This window comes from Epinephelus lanceolatus, chromosome 6 (assembly GCF_041903045.1).
Source record: "Epinephelus lanceolatus isolate andai-2023 chromosome 6, ASM4190304v1, whole genome shotgun sequence".
Taxonomy (NCBI): domain Eukaryota; kingdom Metazoa; phylum Chordata; class Actinopteri; order Perciformes; family Serranidae; genus Epinephelus; species Epinephelus lanceolatus.
In genome coordinates, this window is record NC_135739.1 from 14606122 (window position 1) to 14626563 (window position 20442).

Below are 20442 nucleotides of genomic sequence, written 5' to 3' on the forward strand. Positions count from 1 at the left end.
CTGGCTGACATTCAAGATGTGAGGACAGAAAAGAAGAGACAGCTTTAAAGTACTGATATTGAGGAGTGTAAAACAGACTCATCCCCCCAATTTAAGTGTCAAAAATAAATAAAAACAGAGAAATAAATTCAACATCATAACCATTCGATTCAGTATATGCGAGGGGGAAACTGATGCTTCATTTCTCAAAAACAAATTAGTTGCATTTGGCGTACAATCTGAAGTTTTCATCTCAGTGTTCCCTCCAGTTTCAAAAGCAGGAAAAAGATTATTTGGATTATCTCCCGAGAAAGTGGGAAAGCTTCCGTGATTGACTCTTTCAGACCTCTGTGCACTATAAGCAGGGTGGGCTGTTGAGAAAAATAAAGCCACACAGAACCTTTTTTTTTTTTTTTTTTGGATGCATTCATTGTAACTACACAGATGGACCCGGCCACACTCGGCCCAACCCCATCTTCCAAAAAAAGAAACAAAAAAATAAAGTAAAGAGAGAGAAAAAGATTGTGTGTCCTGCTTAGTCCTCATTAAAGCCTTCGGCCCAATGAGGGGAATACTCCTTTCATGGCATCTCTCATGAGAACAGTTATTTTTCTTAGCACAAGTGGAATCCAGAGTTTTCCTTTATCTGCTTGGTTTCCAGAGATAACAGGGAAACAGTGTCTAAGAACTACTTTTAAAGTTGCTGTTGATCGTACTCGGCAATAAGTCTCTTTATATGTGCCAGTTTGTTGTGTAGATATTCACAGCGGTTCTTCTCTTGGCTATAGTTTGGATTAGTCTGCAAGGCATATGGAAAAGAGTCACAATCTGACCATCCACTTTCATAATTATGTCATCAATATCTGTTACAGCAGGACTTTAACTTACCTTTTTTATTTTATGATACTCTTCAAGTATCTGATTGTGGATTGTCTGTGGAGAGAACACACAAAAAAGGATTAGTGGTATGAATAAACACTGACTGAGCATCTTTTTAGTTAAAAAATAATAACAGATCTGTGTGCGTTGTTTAAGGAGTCTACCTTGTACTTGTCTGTGCCTTGATGGAGCTGTTTGAGCTCATTGTCAAGCACAGTGAACTGCCGGGTGATGCACTCTATCCGAGCATGCAGACCCCGGTACTCACTGTACTCGGCGTTGAAATCGTTTTTATACCTCTGACGCTGCTCCAGAGAGCTGATCACCGTGTACTTCCTGGGAGGGAAATAAGAGAGAATGTTACTGAATGGAGATTTTGGAGAAAGCCACAATATGTACATTAAAGTCACTTCAGCCATTTAGGCCAAGTGAAAGTAATAATGGTTATTGGAGGGGGACTTCATGGCCTGGTTTGCACGTGGTATTCACATGCGTCTTGGGTGTTTAGATTGTATGTGGACAGCTCGAATTACAAGTCTGAATGCACCCAATGCATTCAATCGCTCAGATCACATTTGGAGGTGACCTGGGCCACATATGATCCATTTCTTTCAGCAATGTGTGCGCTAATATGTCCTTGGCCAGGGTGCAGGACTGCCTACTAAACTGACATCCTTGCCGGATAAACAAACTTTCTGTTGCTGCTGTTACACAGGTTAGAGACAGTGCTGAAGGAGCTGCTCTCATCCCAGCAAACAGTCAGTTCAATATCTGCCCAGTTTGCAGTAGCTAAAACAGCAGCAGCCTTTCCCAACAAACTCTTACTGAAACCGAAACAGCCTCACTCTGTCGCATGCGTCAGAAGCCTTTTTTGGTTTCTTTGTCTGACCAAGAATCAGTGAGGAAAATGTGGCGGCGGGACACAGCTATGACAAAACAGAGGAATGGGATACACAGAATCATTTCATAACGCAGAATATTACTCAGATAATATTCAGGTGGATGATGATGATGACGAGGAGGAGGATGTGGACCACACACGGAATGTGGAGGACAGCTCTGCCCCTTCATGCAGCTGCGGTGCCAAATGAAAGACAGGAAAGGGAGTGGTGACAGCCAGACAGGTAACTCCAGTGGGGAGAGGCAAAGGAAGAAATGTGCCTTTTAATTTTGTTTTTCACAATGAATAGAACAATAAAACACATTAGAATCAGTGTGCAAAGTTTCTGTGCGTAACGATTTTTTTCAGATGACAGACTGGCCTTTAGAGGTGTCCACCGGTGATCGATCACTCAAGATGCATGTCAATACCAGGTGAAAACAGACGTTATGAGAGGAACCAACACAAACCAATTCAATAAATTTGCCCTGGGGTTTACAAAGCTATAAATTCCCTTCAGACAAAATCGAGACGCTGTACTCACAATAAATAGTCTGCCACCTCAGGTGATGACGAAGGAATACTGGTACTGTTGCACATCCCATTCAGATCTGAAACAAAGTGACACAGTTAGACAATGGCATTTATCCGTGGTGCAACAACAAAAAGATTGTTATTCATAATTTGTTTTTGTTTTTTAAATCATTCATCTCTTAAAAGTGTAATCCTCCGAAGAGGATATGTGCCAGTTGGATTCACAGGCGTGTATTTGAGGTTATTGAAGCCATAAAGCTGAACAGCAGGGGTCTCCATTTAATCAGTGAGTCACACTCTGGTCACATGACGCATCACAGACTCACAGTAATGACTAACTGGTGTCCATCCACATATAACGTACTACTTTTATTCAGAAATCTCTCTTCTGATGCAAGAGCTGTGAAACTGATTTTTGTAAATTGAGCATGTTGCACAGAGGAATAATCTGTGATGTGTGCGTGTGCTGCTCTCACCTGTGCTTTTGTGTGGAATACTGTTGCTTTTGAGGTTTCCTGGGCTCATCTCGCAGGCTCGGTTCGGTCCAGGCACACGCTCCCCACGACTCCTCTTCTTCTCCTCCTTCTCCTGCGCCCTTTCTCTCACCTTCTCCTTGTCTTTGTCTTTGCTCTTCTCCTTGTCTTTATGCTTTTTTGACTTCTTCCTGGACTTGCTGTTGGAGGATGGACTCTTGGCCCGAGGGCCATCTGGGGCTGTGTGTTTAGGAGATGATGTGGCGACGCTGGGTGCTGTGAGCATCGTCGAGCCCGTGAACAGCGAAGGAGGTTGGCTGAGCCTCTCGGACACCACTGTTTCCTGAGAGTCACAGTCTCTCCCGTTGTGGCTGGAGTCATTGCTGACGTCCGACAGTGCTTCGAAAGGACGAGGGATGTCCAGCACGGGGAGCGGCTGAGAGCTGGACGTCGTGCCGCTGTCTGACGTAGAAACCGCCACTCCTGGCTGCGCTCCGCCTGCCTCCCCTCTACCATTAGAGGAGGAGCTGAGCTTGCCATTAACTGGGGCTGTTGCAGCCTTGCTGGCAAGGTGTGATATCCTGGGCTTCTTGTTTGCGAGAGGGTCAATGAAGTCAACAGCGGGCCGTTTCTGGCAGAGAGATAGCAGTTTTAGTAGCAGAATCTAAAACAGGGTTCAACATGAATTCAATTCCCCTCAGAGTGAGTGAGAGGGAAAGTGTATTCCAGGTCAGAGCAAACAAAAATGGTCTGAGCCTGAGGAGGACAAGGGAGCGTACAGAGGAGAGGATGTAGTACAAGCAGATAGAGAGAGCAACACTAAGAATGGGTACAAAGAAGGTTTAGTAGAGGATCTATATTCTCAGTAGCACTGGTGATGATGACTGTGCCGTCATTTCATAATATCAGGGATTACAATTCAGACAGGCCCTGTTTGACCCAGACACACTGAAGTCTTTGGGAGCGGCAGACCCAAACACTGCGTTGGCTGTCCCGACAGGACTAATAAGGGTTTCTGTAACAATAGCGAAAGCCACCGAAGAGGTCTGCCTGGGCTTCTTAGACTGTTTCCACACTAAGCAATTTTGAAAATATTTTCCTCTTTGTTTTGACTACATAAGTTGTCATTATTATAAACTTTTCTTACACCAAAAAACTGCTAAATGACAAGTGGCAACCTCCAGGGCTGAAAAATGAAGCCAATATGGAAGTGCCGAAAAACTAGACATGTTTACAGTCTGGTACAAAAAACGGTTTTGGTCTCTGTATCTAATTTCAACATTCATGACAACTGTGCGGGGGTGAAGTTTCATATAACTCTTTCATTTTTATTTTATTTAGACGACATAAACCAAATATTTAAGGACAGGGCTGCTGTCCGCGAGGTGTCGCTACAGTCTATAGCCCCCTTTTACACTGCCTGTTCAAGGCAGGAATATTGTGCTGCCTCACTGTTCTGTATAAAGAGTACGACTGCAGAATGGGGAGACAGAGTTGTTTTGCCTTTAAGCTGCCAATGGAAGTAGTAACAGCACTGGAGCAGTGCCTGTGTAAGTGGGACGGCCAGCAGGATGGGACCATGGGCAGGATGGGTGTGACGTTTTGACATGTTAAATGTGCGACCCACCGCAGGAGATTTAACAAGCGGCTAGTAGCACTTGGCAGTTAACTCAAAATAGAAGAACAGCAGCCGAAAATGTCCATAAATTGGGAAGGTAACTAAGTCCTGGAGCTCCTTATCCTCCAAGGAGAGAATGAGATCAGCTGCTATATAACTGAGATGGTAAATGATTGTTATTCCCATGTTATGGCATTGCTTATTGCTTATAAAGCCCCGCTGATGCATATATTGTATGTCACACTAGAGCAGTGGTTCCCAGCTGGTCCAAAAGTGGGTCGCGGGTTGATTCTGGATGGACCGCAAGTGGCAAATGTGACAAGTTTGTAAAAAACACACTTCATTTTTAAGTACAGTGAATTTCTGGCACAGAGCTTTTATTTTTAAGTGCCGTTTTCTGCTGTGGAGTGAGTGACTAACTAACGGACAGCCACTTGACAGAGACAGCAAACTAGCTAGACGACATGGCCAAACACAAGTATGACACTGAATGAATTGAACTGGGTGGACCTTGAACTAAAGACGAAGGAGAAATTTGGACCCTGTGGCTGAACTCTAGAGGCCGACGCTGTTGTGTTTGATGCTGCAGTCGTGCAGTTCTGTGTAAAAATGCAAAGCAGGTATAAAGAAGGGGCTTAATTGTGGCCCTATAGTGCGATTTTTGCGTAAAAGGGGCTTATGAGTCAGATCCACTCCTTCACTCCTCCACAGCTCTACCCTCTTGTCCAAATGTGATCACTTCTAGCTCCAAAAAAACAGGATGAAGATGGCCAAAATGCCAAACTCAAGGCCACAAAACAACACTACAAACCAATTGGTGACGTCGAGGCAGCTATGTCAGTCTATCTTATAGAGTCTATGTTGACAACAGGCTGCAGAGTGGATAAAGCAGCGCTCTAATGTTATAGCATGGACAGGGAAAATACTGGCAATGTATGTTTGCATGGTGTGTAGCAGTATTGTCAGGAGGCCACTGATCTCAAACGATGAATACAGAGATTATTTTACCTTTGTTCCTATATTCCAGAATGAATGGAAAACTTTTTGAAAATGGCTGAAATGAAATGCCAGCGGGGACGGAAGTTATATTTATATTTATCCGTCTTTGTGTGGTCATGGTCTCACCCTGTTTGCATTGCAGCTCTCCCCTGTCCATCCCTCACCTATCTGAAGTTTACACACCGCTTTACCTGCTGAGTTGCTCTCTATTTATACCTATGAATCTAAAAGCAAGCCTGGGGTGCTGTTTGCTTGTGTGTTTGTGTATTGTGTTTACTGAGGGAGAGAGCGGAAAGGCGGGGGCATACAGTAGGTGTCTGAGGTGAGAAGAACCTGAGCGGAAGGAGCTATTAATATAAACAGACTGGCTCCTCCTTCCTCCACCTAATGGAAGTGTAAACAATGGGTAAACTCAGGAGTCTGGGATGACCTATGAAGAGAGCAGCAGGTCGAGTGATACGGAAAAATGGATTATACAATGAGCAGGGAGAAAAAGAGTTTACTACAATGAAATGTAGCATGGGGGCCATTTGATTTAGTAACAAAGCTTTAACTCTCATGCTAACAATGTATATTAGTTCAGATGTTCTTGGAGAGCTCATAACAACCATGAGTAAGTAATACTGATAAATTGGAAGCAGTTCAGAAAACATATACGCAGGGGGAAACTCAAGGACAAGACAGAGAGGAAACACAAATCCGTTGAGTGGGAGCCAGAGGATTTACAGAAACCCTCCCTGGGAAATACCAGAAACCACCAGCCTGCAGGGACAACCCAGTTATCAGACTGCGGGTAAACTCATGGAAATGTAGAAAAAATATCCAATACACATCCTTGTCCCCAGTTCCCCTCTGATTTCTACTGGATGAGTGAGGAAAACTGAATGCAAATAAGCTCTGGTTAAAGATTAGCTACGCATATTTACACTCTACTAAATTAACATCAAGCAGCTTGAGAGTCTCAAATGTCGGCATAATAACAGCCTGGAAATTAATAAAGTAATGCAATAAACGCACTGTTGAAAAACAGGTATTCCAACAATATTATAATATTTCAGTAGAGAGAAAACTACTATTTGTATGCCATCATGTTCATGAGAATATCATCCATCACTAGTAGGAGAGAAAGAGGAATTACTGTACAACTGGGGAGGTGAAAGCAGAGTGGCAGCTTAGGGAAAAGTTAGGGCCTTTTCTACTGTCACTTTTGGCTACACAGATTTGCATTTCCATTTCCATTATCAGTTAAGACACGCAGTGCCACGCAGATTGGCATCAGAGATGGACCTTCTGAGGAGTAGGCCCGAAAGCCGGGCTGCCCACCCTAAAACGGGTAGTGGGGATGTCTCTCTGACTGCAGCTAACCCCTGACAACCCCATGTGTGTTGCAAGATTCAACTCACCTCTGTCTGCAGGAGACCAGAGAGAAAGGCACTTTTAAAAGTCTCTGTATAGCCCCGATTCCACCAAACACTTTCTGTATGGTACCTTTGGAACGAAAGCCCAACCCTTCAGACATGGGACCAAGACCCTAGCATTTCAGATGGATGGAAGATCAACTCATTACTAAAAGTGTGTGTCATATAAAAACTAAAGTTATGGTTGAAGTTGTCACAGTGAAATTTAAGGTGTGTTGATGGATGGCACCAGATCTGTGTGCTAGGTACCCCAACAGAGGGGGGACCAAAAATGGTAATGGTATGGAACGGTTTCATTGGTACCATCCACACCTTTTTACAGTGTAAATGGAAAAAAAGCGTACTGAACTGAACTGCTCGGTGGAAACGGGGCTTAAGTTCAGCTCTCAGTACTTTTGTAGCTTCTCACTGAAACTCTGTGGTTTGGAGTTTAGTTTCTCTCCTGCATCCTGTTTTTACTTTAGATATATGCTTTATTTTACTGTTTCATGTTCGCTGTCCGCCGTGTCAGAAGTTATGTGAAGCTGCTGCTCAAAAACTAAACATTTCCTTATTTTTCTGCCTCACGATAAAAAAAATTCCTTCACAAAATAACAAGGGGCTTTTATTGTGAAGAATCAACAGGAAATTAAGTATCACTGAATTAGTGCAACTTTGGTAATGGCTATTCTTCAATAAAGGCAAGTCTAATAATACAGCAGGGAGGAAAGTAAAAGCAGAAACAGCCACAGTGAGATGTTGATGAAGAGCTGCAGACAACAGGCTCTTACTGTACCTCTGCAAACAGCTCACCTCCAACAGGTGAACTTCTTTTAGCAAAAATAACAGGGGACTTCAGCTGTGGACTGTGGACTTCAAACCTTCATCACTCAAGACAAGCCATCATCAGTGTGACACACCTTTATGTGGGCAGCCCTGTTGTACTGGAAATGCAAATCCATGTGGCACTGGGCTGTCGGCCCAAACCAAACCAAGTCAAATCAAGCCAGGCCAGCCCATGACTGTCGAAAAGGGGCATAAGTGTGTGAAGGTGAGAGAGAGGTAGAAGAACGATCAAGACTCACCTGAGATGGCGAGCTGCTGGCCAGCTCTTTGGGCGGGCTCTCCAGTGGAGGGGCAGAGCTGTTCTGGGCCTGGCTCTGTTTCCTGAAAATGAACACATGCATGTATGAACACACATACAAGGAAGCTTGAAATCATTTCTGCATACCAGCACTGCAGGAACACTGATTTATCTATCCAACTACCTGTCAAGGTGACAGATTTCCATCTGCACTGATGCAACAACATCAAAGGCTTCACCGACATCTGATTGTTCCTCCAGTGCAAGTGTTGCTAACTGGTTTGACCAACACATCAAAGGCTGAAGCCATCACGGCCATGTGTGCCCTGTGAGCTTGAAAATACTCGAGAAAATGCACAAACCACATAGCTGCCATTTCTCCAGTGACAAGCTAATTCTACGGATGTATGAGGACCTTAAAAACAAGTTACAACAGTTGCTTTGTGAAGCTCAGTGGGTAGCTATGACAACAGAGCAAATGAGGGCCTACTTGACAAAGCAGCACTTTATCATAACAACACACTTCATGTCGGAAAGTGGTCGGGAAAAACTTCAATCATTAAATCTGTTTACAAGTTTGCAACCAGTTTAATAGTCCAATTCTGCTGTTTCTTCTCCACAGAAGAATACGTGTAATCTCACAGACGCTGCTTTGATGGTTGAACAATTTTGGCAGCTAGTTCAAGCCGAGTGAGAAAGTGGCATGACACTCTACAGTGACAGTGAGAAAGCGAGAGATGCAGAATATGGTACTGCAGCTCATTTTGCGCATGGATGTTTGAGAGGTTTATCAGACAATATGCACACTACACAGTTTACTACATGGCCATTCAATGAGATCAGGGACATGCTGCGCGGCTCGCTTTCATACCACTCAATCCCTGACCACTTGCACATGAGTTTCTCTGCAGTGTTTACATCTGGATTTAGAGCCAAGAACCATCTTAATGTCAGGTGTGAACAGAGCCTCAGATTAATTATGATGCACTAAACTAGTCCGACCTCTTTATGTAGCAGATTTATCCGTCACACAGCAGAAGTGGCAAAACAACAGCGCTGTGCCAAACAACTGCTGCTCAACCTCGATAAACAGAGCTCAAAGTTAGCCAAGACGAAGTTCATACCTAACAACCAACCCGTTGATCCTGTCTTGTTTTAATACATATTCACAAGCAGTTAAAGGTGCAGTCTATGATTTCAATTCGATACACTTTGTCAAATTCATCAAATATCTCCTCATGGTCCACTAGGGGTCTGTTCTGTGTGTGTGCTGAGAAATATCCGATGTTCATATACAGCCCTGGTTCTCTAAATTGGAAACAAAGTGGATCGGACCGAGCGACACAACAGCGAGGGGATGTGCTGGTGCACAGGACAGGGGAAAAGCACTGGGAGCGGTAAATGTTGTAGGCCTAAATGACAGGAGGGGTGTATCTGTTTGGGTGTTGAATTCAAATTTCACACTCCACCTGTAAGATTCAACTGTTAAAGCTGAATTTCAGTGTGTTGCTTGCTTGCTTGATCAGACAATTCTGGTTCTGCTTCAAGGGATTTACCGATCCAATTAAAGAAGCCACTGCTCCAAACACGACATTATAACCTGACATGCTGAAGAGCACTTTGCACACGCAGAGATGCTGCTGTCACAGCTGATGACATTATCAGAAGGGGGCAGTTGGGTACACCAAGACTCGTCAATGCCCCACCCTAGTTCAATCAGGGTGTGTGTGCTTGTGCGAGTGTGTCCCTGGTAGGGACAGGCAGATAGACAGGCAGGAGCTACGAGTGAGACAGCAGGCAGACCGATATGGCTGAACCTTGGACGGGTGCCACCTCACACACGGATCAGCATGTGCTGGAACACTGTTGCATCATGTGCGTTCCAATCGTGTTGCTGTGCTACTCCTGCGTGACTGACTGCATTAGCTCAAACTCTGGAGGAGCTGGGGAGGGGGAGGTGGTATTAGGTGGGAGGTTGTGGTTCTTAATCAGCTGATAAACTCACAAACAGAACTCAAAGTATAGTTAAAAGAGAGACACACAAATAGGGTCAAAGTATGTGTAAACTGTTATACCTCCTTATCTCTTAAATCCTTAAAATCTACTGCTTCTTTTTTGTTTTTTGTTTTGTGTGGTTTTATGTATTGTCTTATTTTCTGATTTTCTGATTGGCAGTTCAGTTCAGTGCATGAGAGGAGAAATGGAAGAGAGGAAAGCAAACAAACAGCTGAAGTCAAAAGGACGCAAGATCAAAACAAATGTTATATTAGGTAAGATTATTTTTTTAACCATTGAGATCTTTAGCAGAAGGGGTTGGTAATTGTGTTATTATTCGCTAGCACACAGTAAGAATCCCTTTGTTCTTTTAACATTGGGTTGTTGTGTTGTGTGCTAACTGGCTAACTAGCATCTTGAATTCGTCCTGTCGGTCTTCTGATTCCCCTTTTTGAATGACGCTTGCCACCTGCTGGTATGAAGAGTTATTTCTTCTCATGCAGGCGCAGAACTATGTGCTAGTAGAGCAGTGCAGGGACGGGGTTTTCTTGTAGGCTGATGCTGAGGTTAGCATTGCCCTACTTCCCTCGTCACAAAGTCAGTGGGATTTTTCCATTGGATTTTGCATTACTGCGGAAGATAAGCTCTGTGGCAAACAATATGACAAGCTATTCTTCACAAACTAACACCGCTTTTATGATTTTTGACACATAAATACAATCGTCACAAGAAAAAAGCTAATGTTGGGCTATAAACTACACCACAGTCGTATGACTTCAATGTCGCCACCACAATGAGGCTGTAAAGCCATGTTCACTGTGATGATGCTCTGTTGTCTCATTTAGCCCACGTAAAGGCTTCAAAGTTAAGGAGTGGGGTATTTATTGATTGAAAATGTGACAATCTCTTAAACTTGTGTTAAACACAGACCTTATTTCATGTGTCCTACCAAAAACCCATTCAAAAACCTGCTGACTTCAAGACGAGGGAACTGGGGGTGTTGAATAGCTAACTCATTCCCGGTTTAGGACTCATTCTGCAGCACGGTGTTGGTCACTGGCTATAGTCTTTGTGATGTGTTTATGTGCAACTTTTTGGCTGAGACATGAGACATGAGGCAATGCAGCAGTCGGCCTTTGTTGCCACTCGTTCTTTGATGTCAGTTTTAGTGTGTCTGGGCCTTCATAAAGACCATCTTTTAATGTCACTGTGCCAGTAAGATTGTAGTTTGTGTTACTACACTAATTATAATGTGAGGCATTTTGCTTTTCTATATTTGTAGACTTAAAATATCCAAAAAACTTTCATAAGCCCCAAACTACACAAACATACCATAAAACTAGCAGCAGTCTTAACGAAACCCGGAAATTTCAGGGAAGTATACAAGGCAGTGTATGTTGCAGGATTATAGCCCTGCATTACAACATCTAAGTGTTTCTATTCTTCTGGTCACTCCGTGTCGACACTCTCGCTGCCTTTAGAGTTGCACCACAGTAAAAACTAAGCTTATCATGGAGAATAGTAGCTATTCTTGAGTCCACTACGTAAACACAAACTGAGCACCGGAGCACTGCTGCCTGGTCTATATTTAGCTAGCTGGGAGCTTGCTTTTCCTTAGTGTCCCAGATCCTGAGAAACCAGATTTTTCCACTGGGAAGAAGGCCAGCAGCTCATTCTGTCAACAAAAACAACACTTAGACCAAAATCTGTGGCGCAAACAAAAACTTCCTGGGGACACACCTGCCATTCTTACACATAAAAGGTGTGTTTTACACATTCTTATGTTTTGTATTACACAATTATGTAATTTCAAGTGGAAAGAATTCAATCAAAGACAGCCTTATAAATGTATATATATATATCCTAAATCATACCTCTTACACTATAATCTTATTTGGTTATGTATCAAGATGTTAAAAGGGAAAGATTTAGCACACATACTAGTCATTCCATTATAAGAGGACATTTCTCTACAAAGCTTGGCAGCTCTATGAGTCTTACATACCAGAGCCATCACCCTGTGGCCTCACACTGAACTGTAACTTGAGAATAGTCTAAAGAAGTATATCAGATCTATACCAAAGTTAGACACACAACAAAAACTGCAGTACAACAGTATTGGCTGTTGTTGCTCGGAAGCTCAGGGACCTTAGGCTGCCAGCATGCTCCGTCACAATCATTGCAAAATGAACTTCCCCTTAGACTGACTCATAACATCATCAGTGTTAAGGGTAAAACAAGAATTGGCCATTCAGAGGATATAAGGATGACTAACTTTCTGCTGTGTGACAAATTCTACCTATTCTATCATTAGAAAAAGGTGATGAGTGGGTTAAAAGTGAGAGTGATCTCTGACGTACTTAAACAGGATTCTCTTGAGAAGCTGCTGGTCTCCTTCTGTGTAGCCCGGCCAGTCCTTCTGAATATCCTTATACAAAAAGTCCTTCAATGTGAAGGTGTTGTCTCTCCCATTCAGGTTCGCCACCTAGGAAATGAGATAGAGGCATGGGTGAGTCTATTTGCCTCTGCAGCTGCTGGAGGCGACTAAGGCAATAAATGTATGTGTGTGTGTGTGTGTGTAACCTGTTGCAGGTGGCTGTCCAGAGAGTCCTTATCTAATGGCAAGAGGCCATCTTTCTGCAACCTCAGGATCAGCTCAGGCTTCTTGTAAGGCTTGAGGGCCAGCAGGTGTGTGAGGCGCTCTCGGAGCGGCCTGTGCTGAGCTGTGCCCTTCTTCAGTGTACCGCTAGAGATGATGACAGGCCGAGATGTCCTCCGAGACGGGGCGACGTCAGAGAGGCCAGGTGCCGGTTTCCGGATCTGAACCTTCTTACCTGAGGTGTGGAGGAGATACAGAAGAAAGAGAAGAGTTTGAAATTAGAGAAACTGGATAAGGAATAATGTAGCAGATTTCTGATTGATCAAATTGTCAGTGTCATCCCAGTATTTTCTTCCATCCATCCATCCATTTTCATCCGCTTATCCTGGGCTGTGTTTCAGGGGTTGCAAGCTGAGCAAGGTACTCCAGATGTCCCTCTCACCAGCAACACTTTAAAGCTCCTCCTGGGGAATCCTGGGATGTTCCCAGGCCAGATGTGATATATAAACCCTTCAGCGTGTTCTTGGTTCTACCTCTCAGGGTCTCCTACCAGTTGGACTTGCCTGGAATATCTCTAAAGGGAGACGCCAAGGAGGCATCCTGATCAGATGCCCAAACCACTTCAACTGGCCCCTTTTGATACGAAGGAGGAGCGGCTCTACTCTGAACTCCTTACCCTATCTCTAAGGCTGAGCCCAGCCACCCTACAGAGGCAAGTTATTCTGGCCGCTTGTATCTGCGATCTCATTCTTTTGGTCACTACCCAAAGCTCATGACCAAAGGTGAGGGTCAGAATGTAGATGGACTCGTAATTTGACAATTTTGCCTTCCAGGTCAGGTCCCAACGCCTGCATCACTACTTAACGGCCTGTCCATCTCACACTCCATTTTACCCCTTGTGATCAAGACCTCAAGATACTTAAGGTGCGTGCCCGATCACATACTTTTTCTACTTTTAGTAGGTACTGCAGCTGCCCTTAAACGTACATACTGTTCCATGCAGTATGAACACAATTGGGACATACTACTGTCTCATAACAGTACGTCCTGAGCTTTGTCCCTCTTGCTTTTATATCCGTTATCTTGGAGATAAAACAAGATGAGACGGAGATCAATCCAGAGAGCTCTGCTGTTGCTACTTTGCAATATAGGCTATGTAGTTTAACTTTAATGTTATAACTGCATAGATTGTAGATTTTACCATATTATATTTGTCAAAGTAAAATTACATCTGCAGTTCTGACACCGTCATTTTTATTGTTGCTTGTAAAATTTATGATTTTTTTTGTTCAATTAAACAATTAATATTCCTATAATTCCAATTCAACTGGTCGTCAGTTACTTGAATGCACTGTCATCAGTCATTGTGACTTCTGACAGCTGTCAATCAGCTGTCAATGAGCTGTCAAGCTGTCATCTGTTTGCGGCTCAGTCTATGTGACATACAGGACTGTGGGTCAGAACAGCCAGAAAAGCATGATTGATCATTGTGGTATTTTTGGCATACTGAATTTTGCATACTATGTATTGGGATATACTACATCTCTTTCTGGCATACTAGAAAGTATGGTAGCATGGGTATTGGAACACACAGTTAGACTCCTTCGCTTGAGGCAGTAACTCTCTCCCAACCCAGAGGGACCAATCCACCGTTTTACGGCAGAGGACCATGGCCTCATATTTGGAGGTACTGACTAGAAACCATATAAACTATCATCACTGTTATCATTCTATAGGAAAAAATAGTTTGTACAGTTAAGCATCTCTAAGATTTTAAATGACAGGAGGAAATTTTCAGTACTACCATCGAGCACCGAAACAAAAGTGCTGGTAGAAAAGGACTCAAGAGACTCCTTGGCTGGCAGCCAACACTTGCTTGTTTTCTTAAGAACAGAAAATAACTATAATCTCTTCCTGAAATATAGTTATTTCTGTCAAAATCTTTTATCTCAGTGACTGATAATGGCTGAGAGAAGTTGCTGATGACTCACAAAAGATGTATCATGCACTGATCTTTACCGCTGCCACGTCCACCCGAGCTCACCTTCCATTACAAACATCAGCTATTATCACCTTCTCCCACTGAGACCTTTTTTCAGGTGATTCAGACTCAATCTTGCGTTGCCTCCTACTGAGACTGACACACTGTTTGCCTCCACAGCACACATGGACTAGACATCATTTTTGACTCACTGCTGAACAGTGAATAGGCTTACAGTGGATTTCTTTCTTTGCAGGCAATGAGGCAGGGCTGCTGTGGTTTTCTACTGCAGCTGTAGCACGATATGTTTTACAGTGCAGGTCAGAGACCAAAACAAAAAGTCAGAAAGTTGATGTATTATGCCCAAGGACATTTCCGCCTCTGTGTGTTTGAATTACGTTCATGGGGCTAGGAAGAAAAGGAGCAGTGTGAATGTGGCACATTAGCTGTTTGACCACTGAGGAAGCAACCACCATCAAATTCAATAAAGTCCTGGTTACAGATGAGGCATGGTGGCAGTGTGCTGGCCCTCTGCCATTCAGCCCCAGACCCAAACAACCTGTCTGGTGCAATGTGAACCCATTCACCAGCAGAGAAAAGCTACACAAACATATGGGTCACTTGGCTGTTTGCAGGGTACAGAAATGTATCTATTCTCTTCATGCCTGTTAACTCCCAACACCTTTATAGTGTTTAAAAGGAAATGCCTCTTTCCCATCGACCAGAAGCTTAAAGCTTATTTAATAGTGTCTTTGCAGGTCTGTGACTGAGAAAATATCTGGTGTTTGGTGTTCTGCATGCATCTGTGCCATGTCTCCTCACCTACGTATCTTCCCCCAGGCTTAATGACGATGGCACTCCTACTGCGAGTCTCCTCCTCGACCTGGGCCATGTTTTCCCTTGCCTTCTGGTAGGAGTCGTCTGTGGCACATACTGTAATCTTGTCCTGGATCCCACCCAAACAATCCAGCTGAATGCTCCCTTCACTGCCAAAACAAAGAGGAGATGGTGAGAGAGGAAGATGGGGATAGAGTGACCAGGAGCTTCAATAGAAAAAGAAAGGAAAGCATGGGAAAGGGAACGCCACTTCTTTTAAAAGGTGCTACATGATCAGTTTGACAGAGATAAACCAAGAACATGTTACATTTAAGGACACTAATCCACTGTCAATTCTCAGCATTAACCTTAAATCTCTCACTATTTGCAATAACCCACCCCTTCACTGTGCATTCCTGCCCAGATGAGATCCATTAAACGCCCTGAGGGCACAACTATTATTTTTTCAATTTCCATCCAACTGTGGGTTCCCACAGTACAGACTCAGTGCCGCATCAAATCCCATTCTTTCCCGACTTTCCGCCTCCCTTTGATTCCCCTCCACTTCGATGAGGATTTGGCAGAAAATGAGATGGTGCTGCTGGCGCAGTCAGTGGAAGCTCAGCTCTGTCATTTGGGCTTTAGATTGGAACTCAAGGTTGATTAGGTTCCAGTCAGAGATGTGGATGAACTCTACCTGACCCACTTGTTAAAAATATTTTCAGAATAACGGGGTCACAATCTCGACAAGTCAGAGAGGCAGAAGATTCTTGTTGTTCCCGTTCTGTTTTTCAACTTCCTTCCTCTTCAACACAGACATCTGGTCTACTCCTATGATTCAGTCAGCAAATTTTTTGCATATGTTAGGCCAGAGAAAGTGTAGAAAACAAGTTTCAAAGGCTTGATGCACAGAGGGGAATTGACAAACATCATAAGCAGGTTGACACCAAGAGACAACATTTGCAACGAGAGAAAGTCCTGCACACCCATTTTAATTTACACCACAAATATGTGAAAAACAAAAATGCATGCACTGTGGACAATTTGCAAAAACTTACTTTGTTTGATATTTAAAGCAGCTGTGCAGAACTTTTTACCATTTATAAAACTGTCCCTACTTTGTAGATCCGCATATTTATTTGAACCCAACAGCGACAAGAAAGCCTTTCTCTATATGGCTATTTAGCATAGCCTAGCTCGGGTCAGACATCATCTCGAGTTGGCCCTTTTCCTAATTGACAGGTATGTAATTTTTGTTTTTATTTAGAGAATATACCGCAACTTGTTAGACATTGTTTCACTTCAATATATGACAACATGGAAGTTATAAGCAAGCTAAATGTAACTTTAGCTGATGTGAACCACTTTTGTCTAGTAACGTTACAACAAACGCCACAAAATTATCTGTGACTGTGACCATGAACACAAATATACAGCAGGCAGTTGTCCTCAGTCTATAAGAAATTCAGAGCTCCACCAGAGCATTTATGATTTTCCTCTCACTCTCCAAAACAAATACATGCGGTAATTGCCGGTTGCAGTCGAGATTTTACGAATGAAGCCGAAGGCTGCAGTCGGAATTTTATGACACCAGGCTGTGGGTGTCATACCGCCTCGACCAACTGGGGTGCTATAATCAATGAAAACGGAAAGTTCCGCACAGCTGCTTTAAATTAAGAAAAATGTTGGAAGAATTACGGGTTAAAGGGAAACTGTCACCTGCTAAATGACCACCACATATCAGTTATTCACTGTGTTGTTTTTCTTGCTTGCCTCCACAGTGAACAGCAAAATGCATGAGATTGAGAGGTACTGAGACTACGACTGGATAAACAAGACTTGGATTATACTGCGCAAGTTGTGTGACGGTTTGAAAAAGGATGTTTTGATATAGTATTATTGTTGTGAAAAGCTGTCCCTGTTTACTTCAACTCATTAGGAATATTTGCCCTTTTTTGGATTCTTCATTCATCATGGAGACGTGCGAAATAAACAGCATTTTCCTCAGAAACTCAATGTAACACGAGGTGAGTAACTGATACACAATGGGATCATTTGGCAGGTGAAGTATTCCTCTAACACCGTGTCTTATTTGCCTGTATCATCTTCCCACATTTGTTTTATTAAAAATAAATAGGGCAACTACATCATTTGCCAGAGTAATGGCAATAAACCTCAGGGTTTTCATCTTTCCATTTAGCAGCTGCTACTTGGAGCCAAAGTCCCGATTACGTTCATCAGAGATGTCTGTTAAGCATCACTGAGAGGCCTGGTGATTCACCTCAGGTCCCAACTATGTTAAACAAACAGATTGTCTGCCTGGAAACACTCATTAGGCAACTCTGTCCAAACACTGCTTATTATTTACACAGAGCTCAAAGACATTCAAAGGCTAACCCACAATTAAAATAATCGCTGACATTACAGTCAGCGAATCCATGTTTCTGAAAAAGAAGAAGTAGCTGCACATTTGATGGACGAGAGACAAGGGAAAGTGAGTGAGTGTTAGTGTTTTCTCTCACCTGGTGATGTACTGCTGGATGCAGTCGAAGCTGCCCTGGGGGTTATCTCGGCCCACATTAGACAGGTAGAAAGTAAACGTTTGCAGTTCACCGGAATTTTCTGACCGTGGTATTGAAATTTTCTGTTGAAGACAAAGAAGAAAAACACACACACATAATGAACATGAGACATCCCTCTTCTTAATTATTCGGTGTCAGAGCAACCTTAATAAACCACAAATTCTACAGACACACATTTTCCAGAACAAAACCACAGTTCAATAATGATTCGATTCTTGACCTCCTGTGCTTTCTTCACTCTTTTTCGGAGCTGTGTATTATTAACACCAGTGAGATACTTTTCAGACGAGCACTAGGGGAGGATGACTAACTGCACTCCACACCCTATTTGTAGACTTAAACACTCATTTTTCTTTTTGATGTATTCAGTACTATAAACAAATGCCTGTTCTTTATTCCTTGAAAAGTTGGCCCTGACTAGGCAAAGCTGTGAGTAAGCCCCAGGCATTTTCTCACTGGCTTCAAAAACACTGAAAACCTCACAAACTGCAGCTAAAATCTACTGCCTTGTCTTCCTGCAGCTTATTTCTACCAGGACAGTCTGTGCACTGCAGTGTTCCTAATTGTGTGATTGGAGGAAGAGCAGGTAAATTACTATAACAGAAGAACTATGATCGGTATTTCAGCAGACTCTGGCCTTCAACACAGTTATGCACATCCTATTTGCCCCAGAATTACCCACATCCTCCCACACTACAGGTGTTAGCTTAGAAGACTACAGAGGAAGCTGAGTTAACCTCTGTCAGCTAACCTCTAATTAGACAGCTGCTGGACAACTTGTTTAAATGGAGGATATCATTCGACACATGCCGGATGCTGCATTTGTGCTTTAAAATACATCTTGCACTATCACAGTCAGGCACTGGGGGAACATTTTAATGCAGAGCACAGAAGCATTTCAGTAATCTTCTTACAGAAATATGAAAGGGAGCAGAGAAAGCACAGAGTGACACTGACACCTCTTGGGTCTACCTGATTCCACCTCAAAATTGTTTTAACACCCTATCATTAGGATGTGCAGTCAGGAGTGAATTAATCTGACATGTCCTGAAGAGAAAAACAGTGAGGCCGGGCAGAGGGTTGTGTTTCCAGGAGGGCCTGGCAGCCTGACCCTCTGCTCAGTTCTGTTTTCACGAGCATGAATTCAAGCGGTTTCACAGCCAAGGACCGTGCATCGCGCTGAGCCACGGTAACAAAAGACAACTGAATTAGATGGTTTTAACTGGGAGCAGCTCATTGCCATTGACCCAACCTAGATCAGAGGCCCAGCCTGTGACTCACTGGCTTCTGCACCAGCGCTCAGACTGACGTGCAGTCACACTGTAGGCAGCTCAGCTTTGTTTACCAAAGGTCTCGACACATGTGAAGGCTGCAGGTGGCCGACTATAAATAAATACAATGCCCTTTATTTGTCCTCCTCAAAGACCTGTGCTCTCAGTTATCCATAATGCTCCACCTCAGTATAACATTACACACAAACACACTGCCTGTGCTGCAGCCTACCTCATACAGATAAATCAATAACTGATATTATTTCAAAGCACAACTATTGCAATATTAGTTTTACTTTTTATCATCATCACCACTGTGACAATTACCAACAGTTAACACAGGATGAGGACCCTCCTACACCACAAGGTTGTCACACGTAAGGACACATTTACAATGGCAGGAGGCGGAGGTGGAGACATTTTTGGCAGCAGAGGTAAAAATACAAAGTGTTAAACTCAAAAACTATTACAAACGACAGTCTGACACCCCCGTGAGGAGCTGACCTGCCTCAGGGTAAAGAGATATGTTAACATCTTAAGTTCTGAATGTTCTTGCTGCTTCAACCCCGTCTCTTGGCCCGCAGGCACCACCATGCCGAAACAGCATTCTTTGACAAGTTCTTCACACGGTTCTTACAGACTGAGGTAAGTTAGATTTAAGACTTTAAGCATTTTTAAATGCTACTTTGAATGAAATGTAATACTAATTGCAGTAACAAAAATTGAAGAAAAAAAAAACATGGATCTACATCAGTGACCAAAGGTTACGGACAATTTTACCCAGATGTTTATTGAAATATAAAACATGGCATTTTTGTTTCATGATGGACGAGGGTAGAACAGAACTGTGAAATACCTGACCAGGTTTTCTTGCTAATTTTGTTTCTCAGTCTGCATGTGGGATTCCATTGCCTTGATCCGCTTAAAGGACAACTTTGGTATTTTTCAACCTGGGCCCTATTTCCCCATGTGTATGTGTGCATATGATTCATGGGTACAAGTCGTTTTAAAATTGATTCAGTATTGAGGGAGGCGGATGCAACCGGAGCCGCGAAACGAGCTAAAACGGTAACAGGGGCAAATGTGTCCCGTACAAGTTTGCGCATTAAAAGTGCTTTTTTTTTGCCACTGACCGGTTCAGATCGCCAGTGCTATGAGTGCTATGAGTGGAGTCAGCTGTCAGTCAGTGTTGGAGCAGAGAGGGGGAGGGCGGCCCCGCTGGGTACTGTAAGTGATTATGTGTGTATGAAGTGTGTGTGTTACGCTAGAAGAGTCAGAGGACAGAGTCTTTTACGTGCTACCCCCTGGAGTGTTACCGGAGTTTTTGGAGTGCTCAAATAAACGGGGCTTTTTCC

The 20442-nt window shown here is 43.2% G+C and overlaps 1 protein-coding gene across 1 annotated transcript in view; it reads right to left on the reverse strand.

Moving 5' to 3' along the window:
- Window positions 1-368: 368 nt before the first annotated feature.
- The window catches only part of ell (elongation factor RNA polymerase II), a 48348-nt gene continuing 28274 nt past the window's right edge, over window positions 369-20442 (reverse strand). Inside the window, exons 3-12 of the mRNA XM_033621848.2 lie at window positions 17757-17878; window positions 15241-15404; window positions 12422-12672; window positions 12199-12323; window positions 7845-7926; window positions 2749-3376; window positions 2283-2349; window positions 1023-1194; window positions 868-912; window positions 369-778 (exon numbers count right to left, since the gene is read on the reverse strand). Coding sequence (XP_033477739.1) covers window positions 674-778; window positions 868-912; window positions 1023-1194; window positions 2283-2349; window positions 2749-3376; window positions 7845-7926; window positions 12199-12323; window positions 12422-12672; window positions 15241-15404; window positions 17757-17878 — 1761 coding nt within the window. The 3' untranslated portion in view covers window positions 369-673. The remainder of the gene's footprint in view (window positions 779-867; window positions 913-1022; window positions 1195-2282; window positions 2350-2748; window positions 3377-7844; window positions 7927-12198; window positions 12324-12421; window positions 12673-15240; window positions 15405-17756; window positions 17879-20442) is intronic.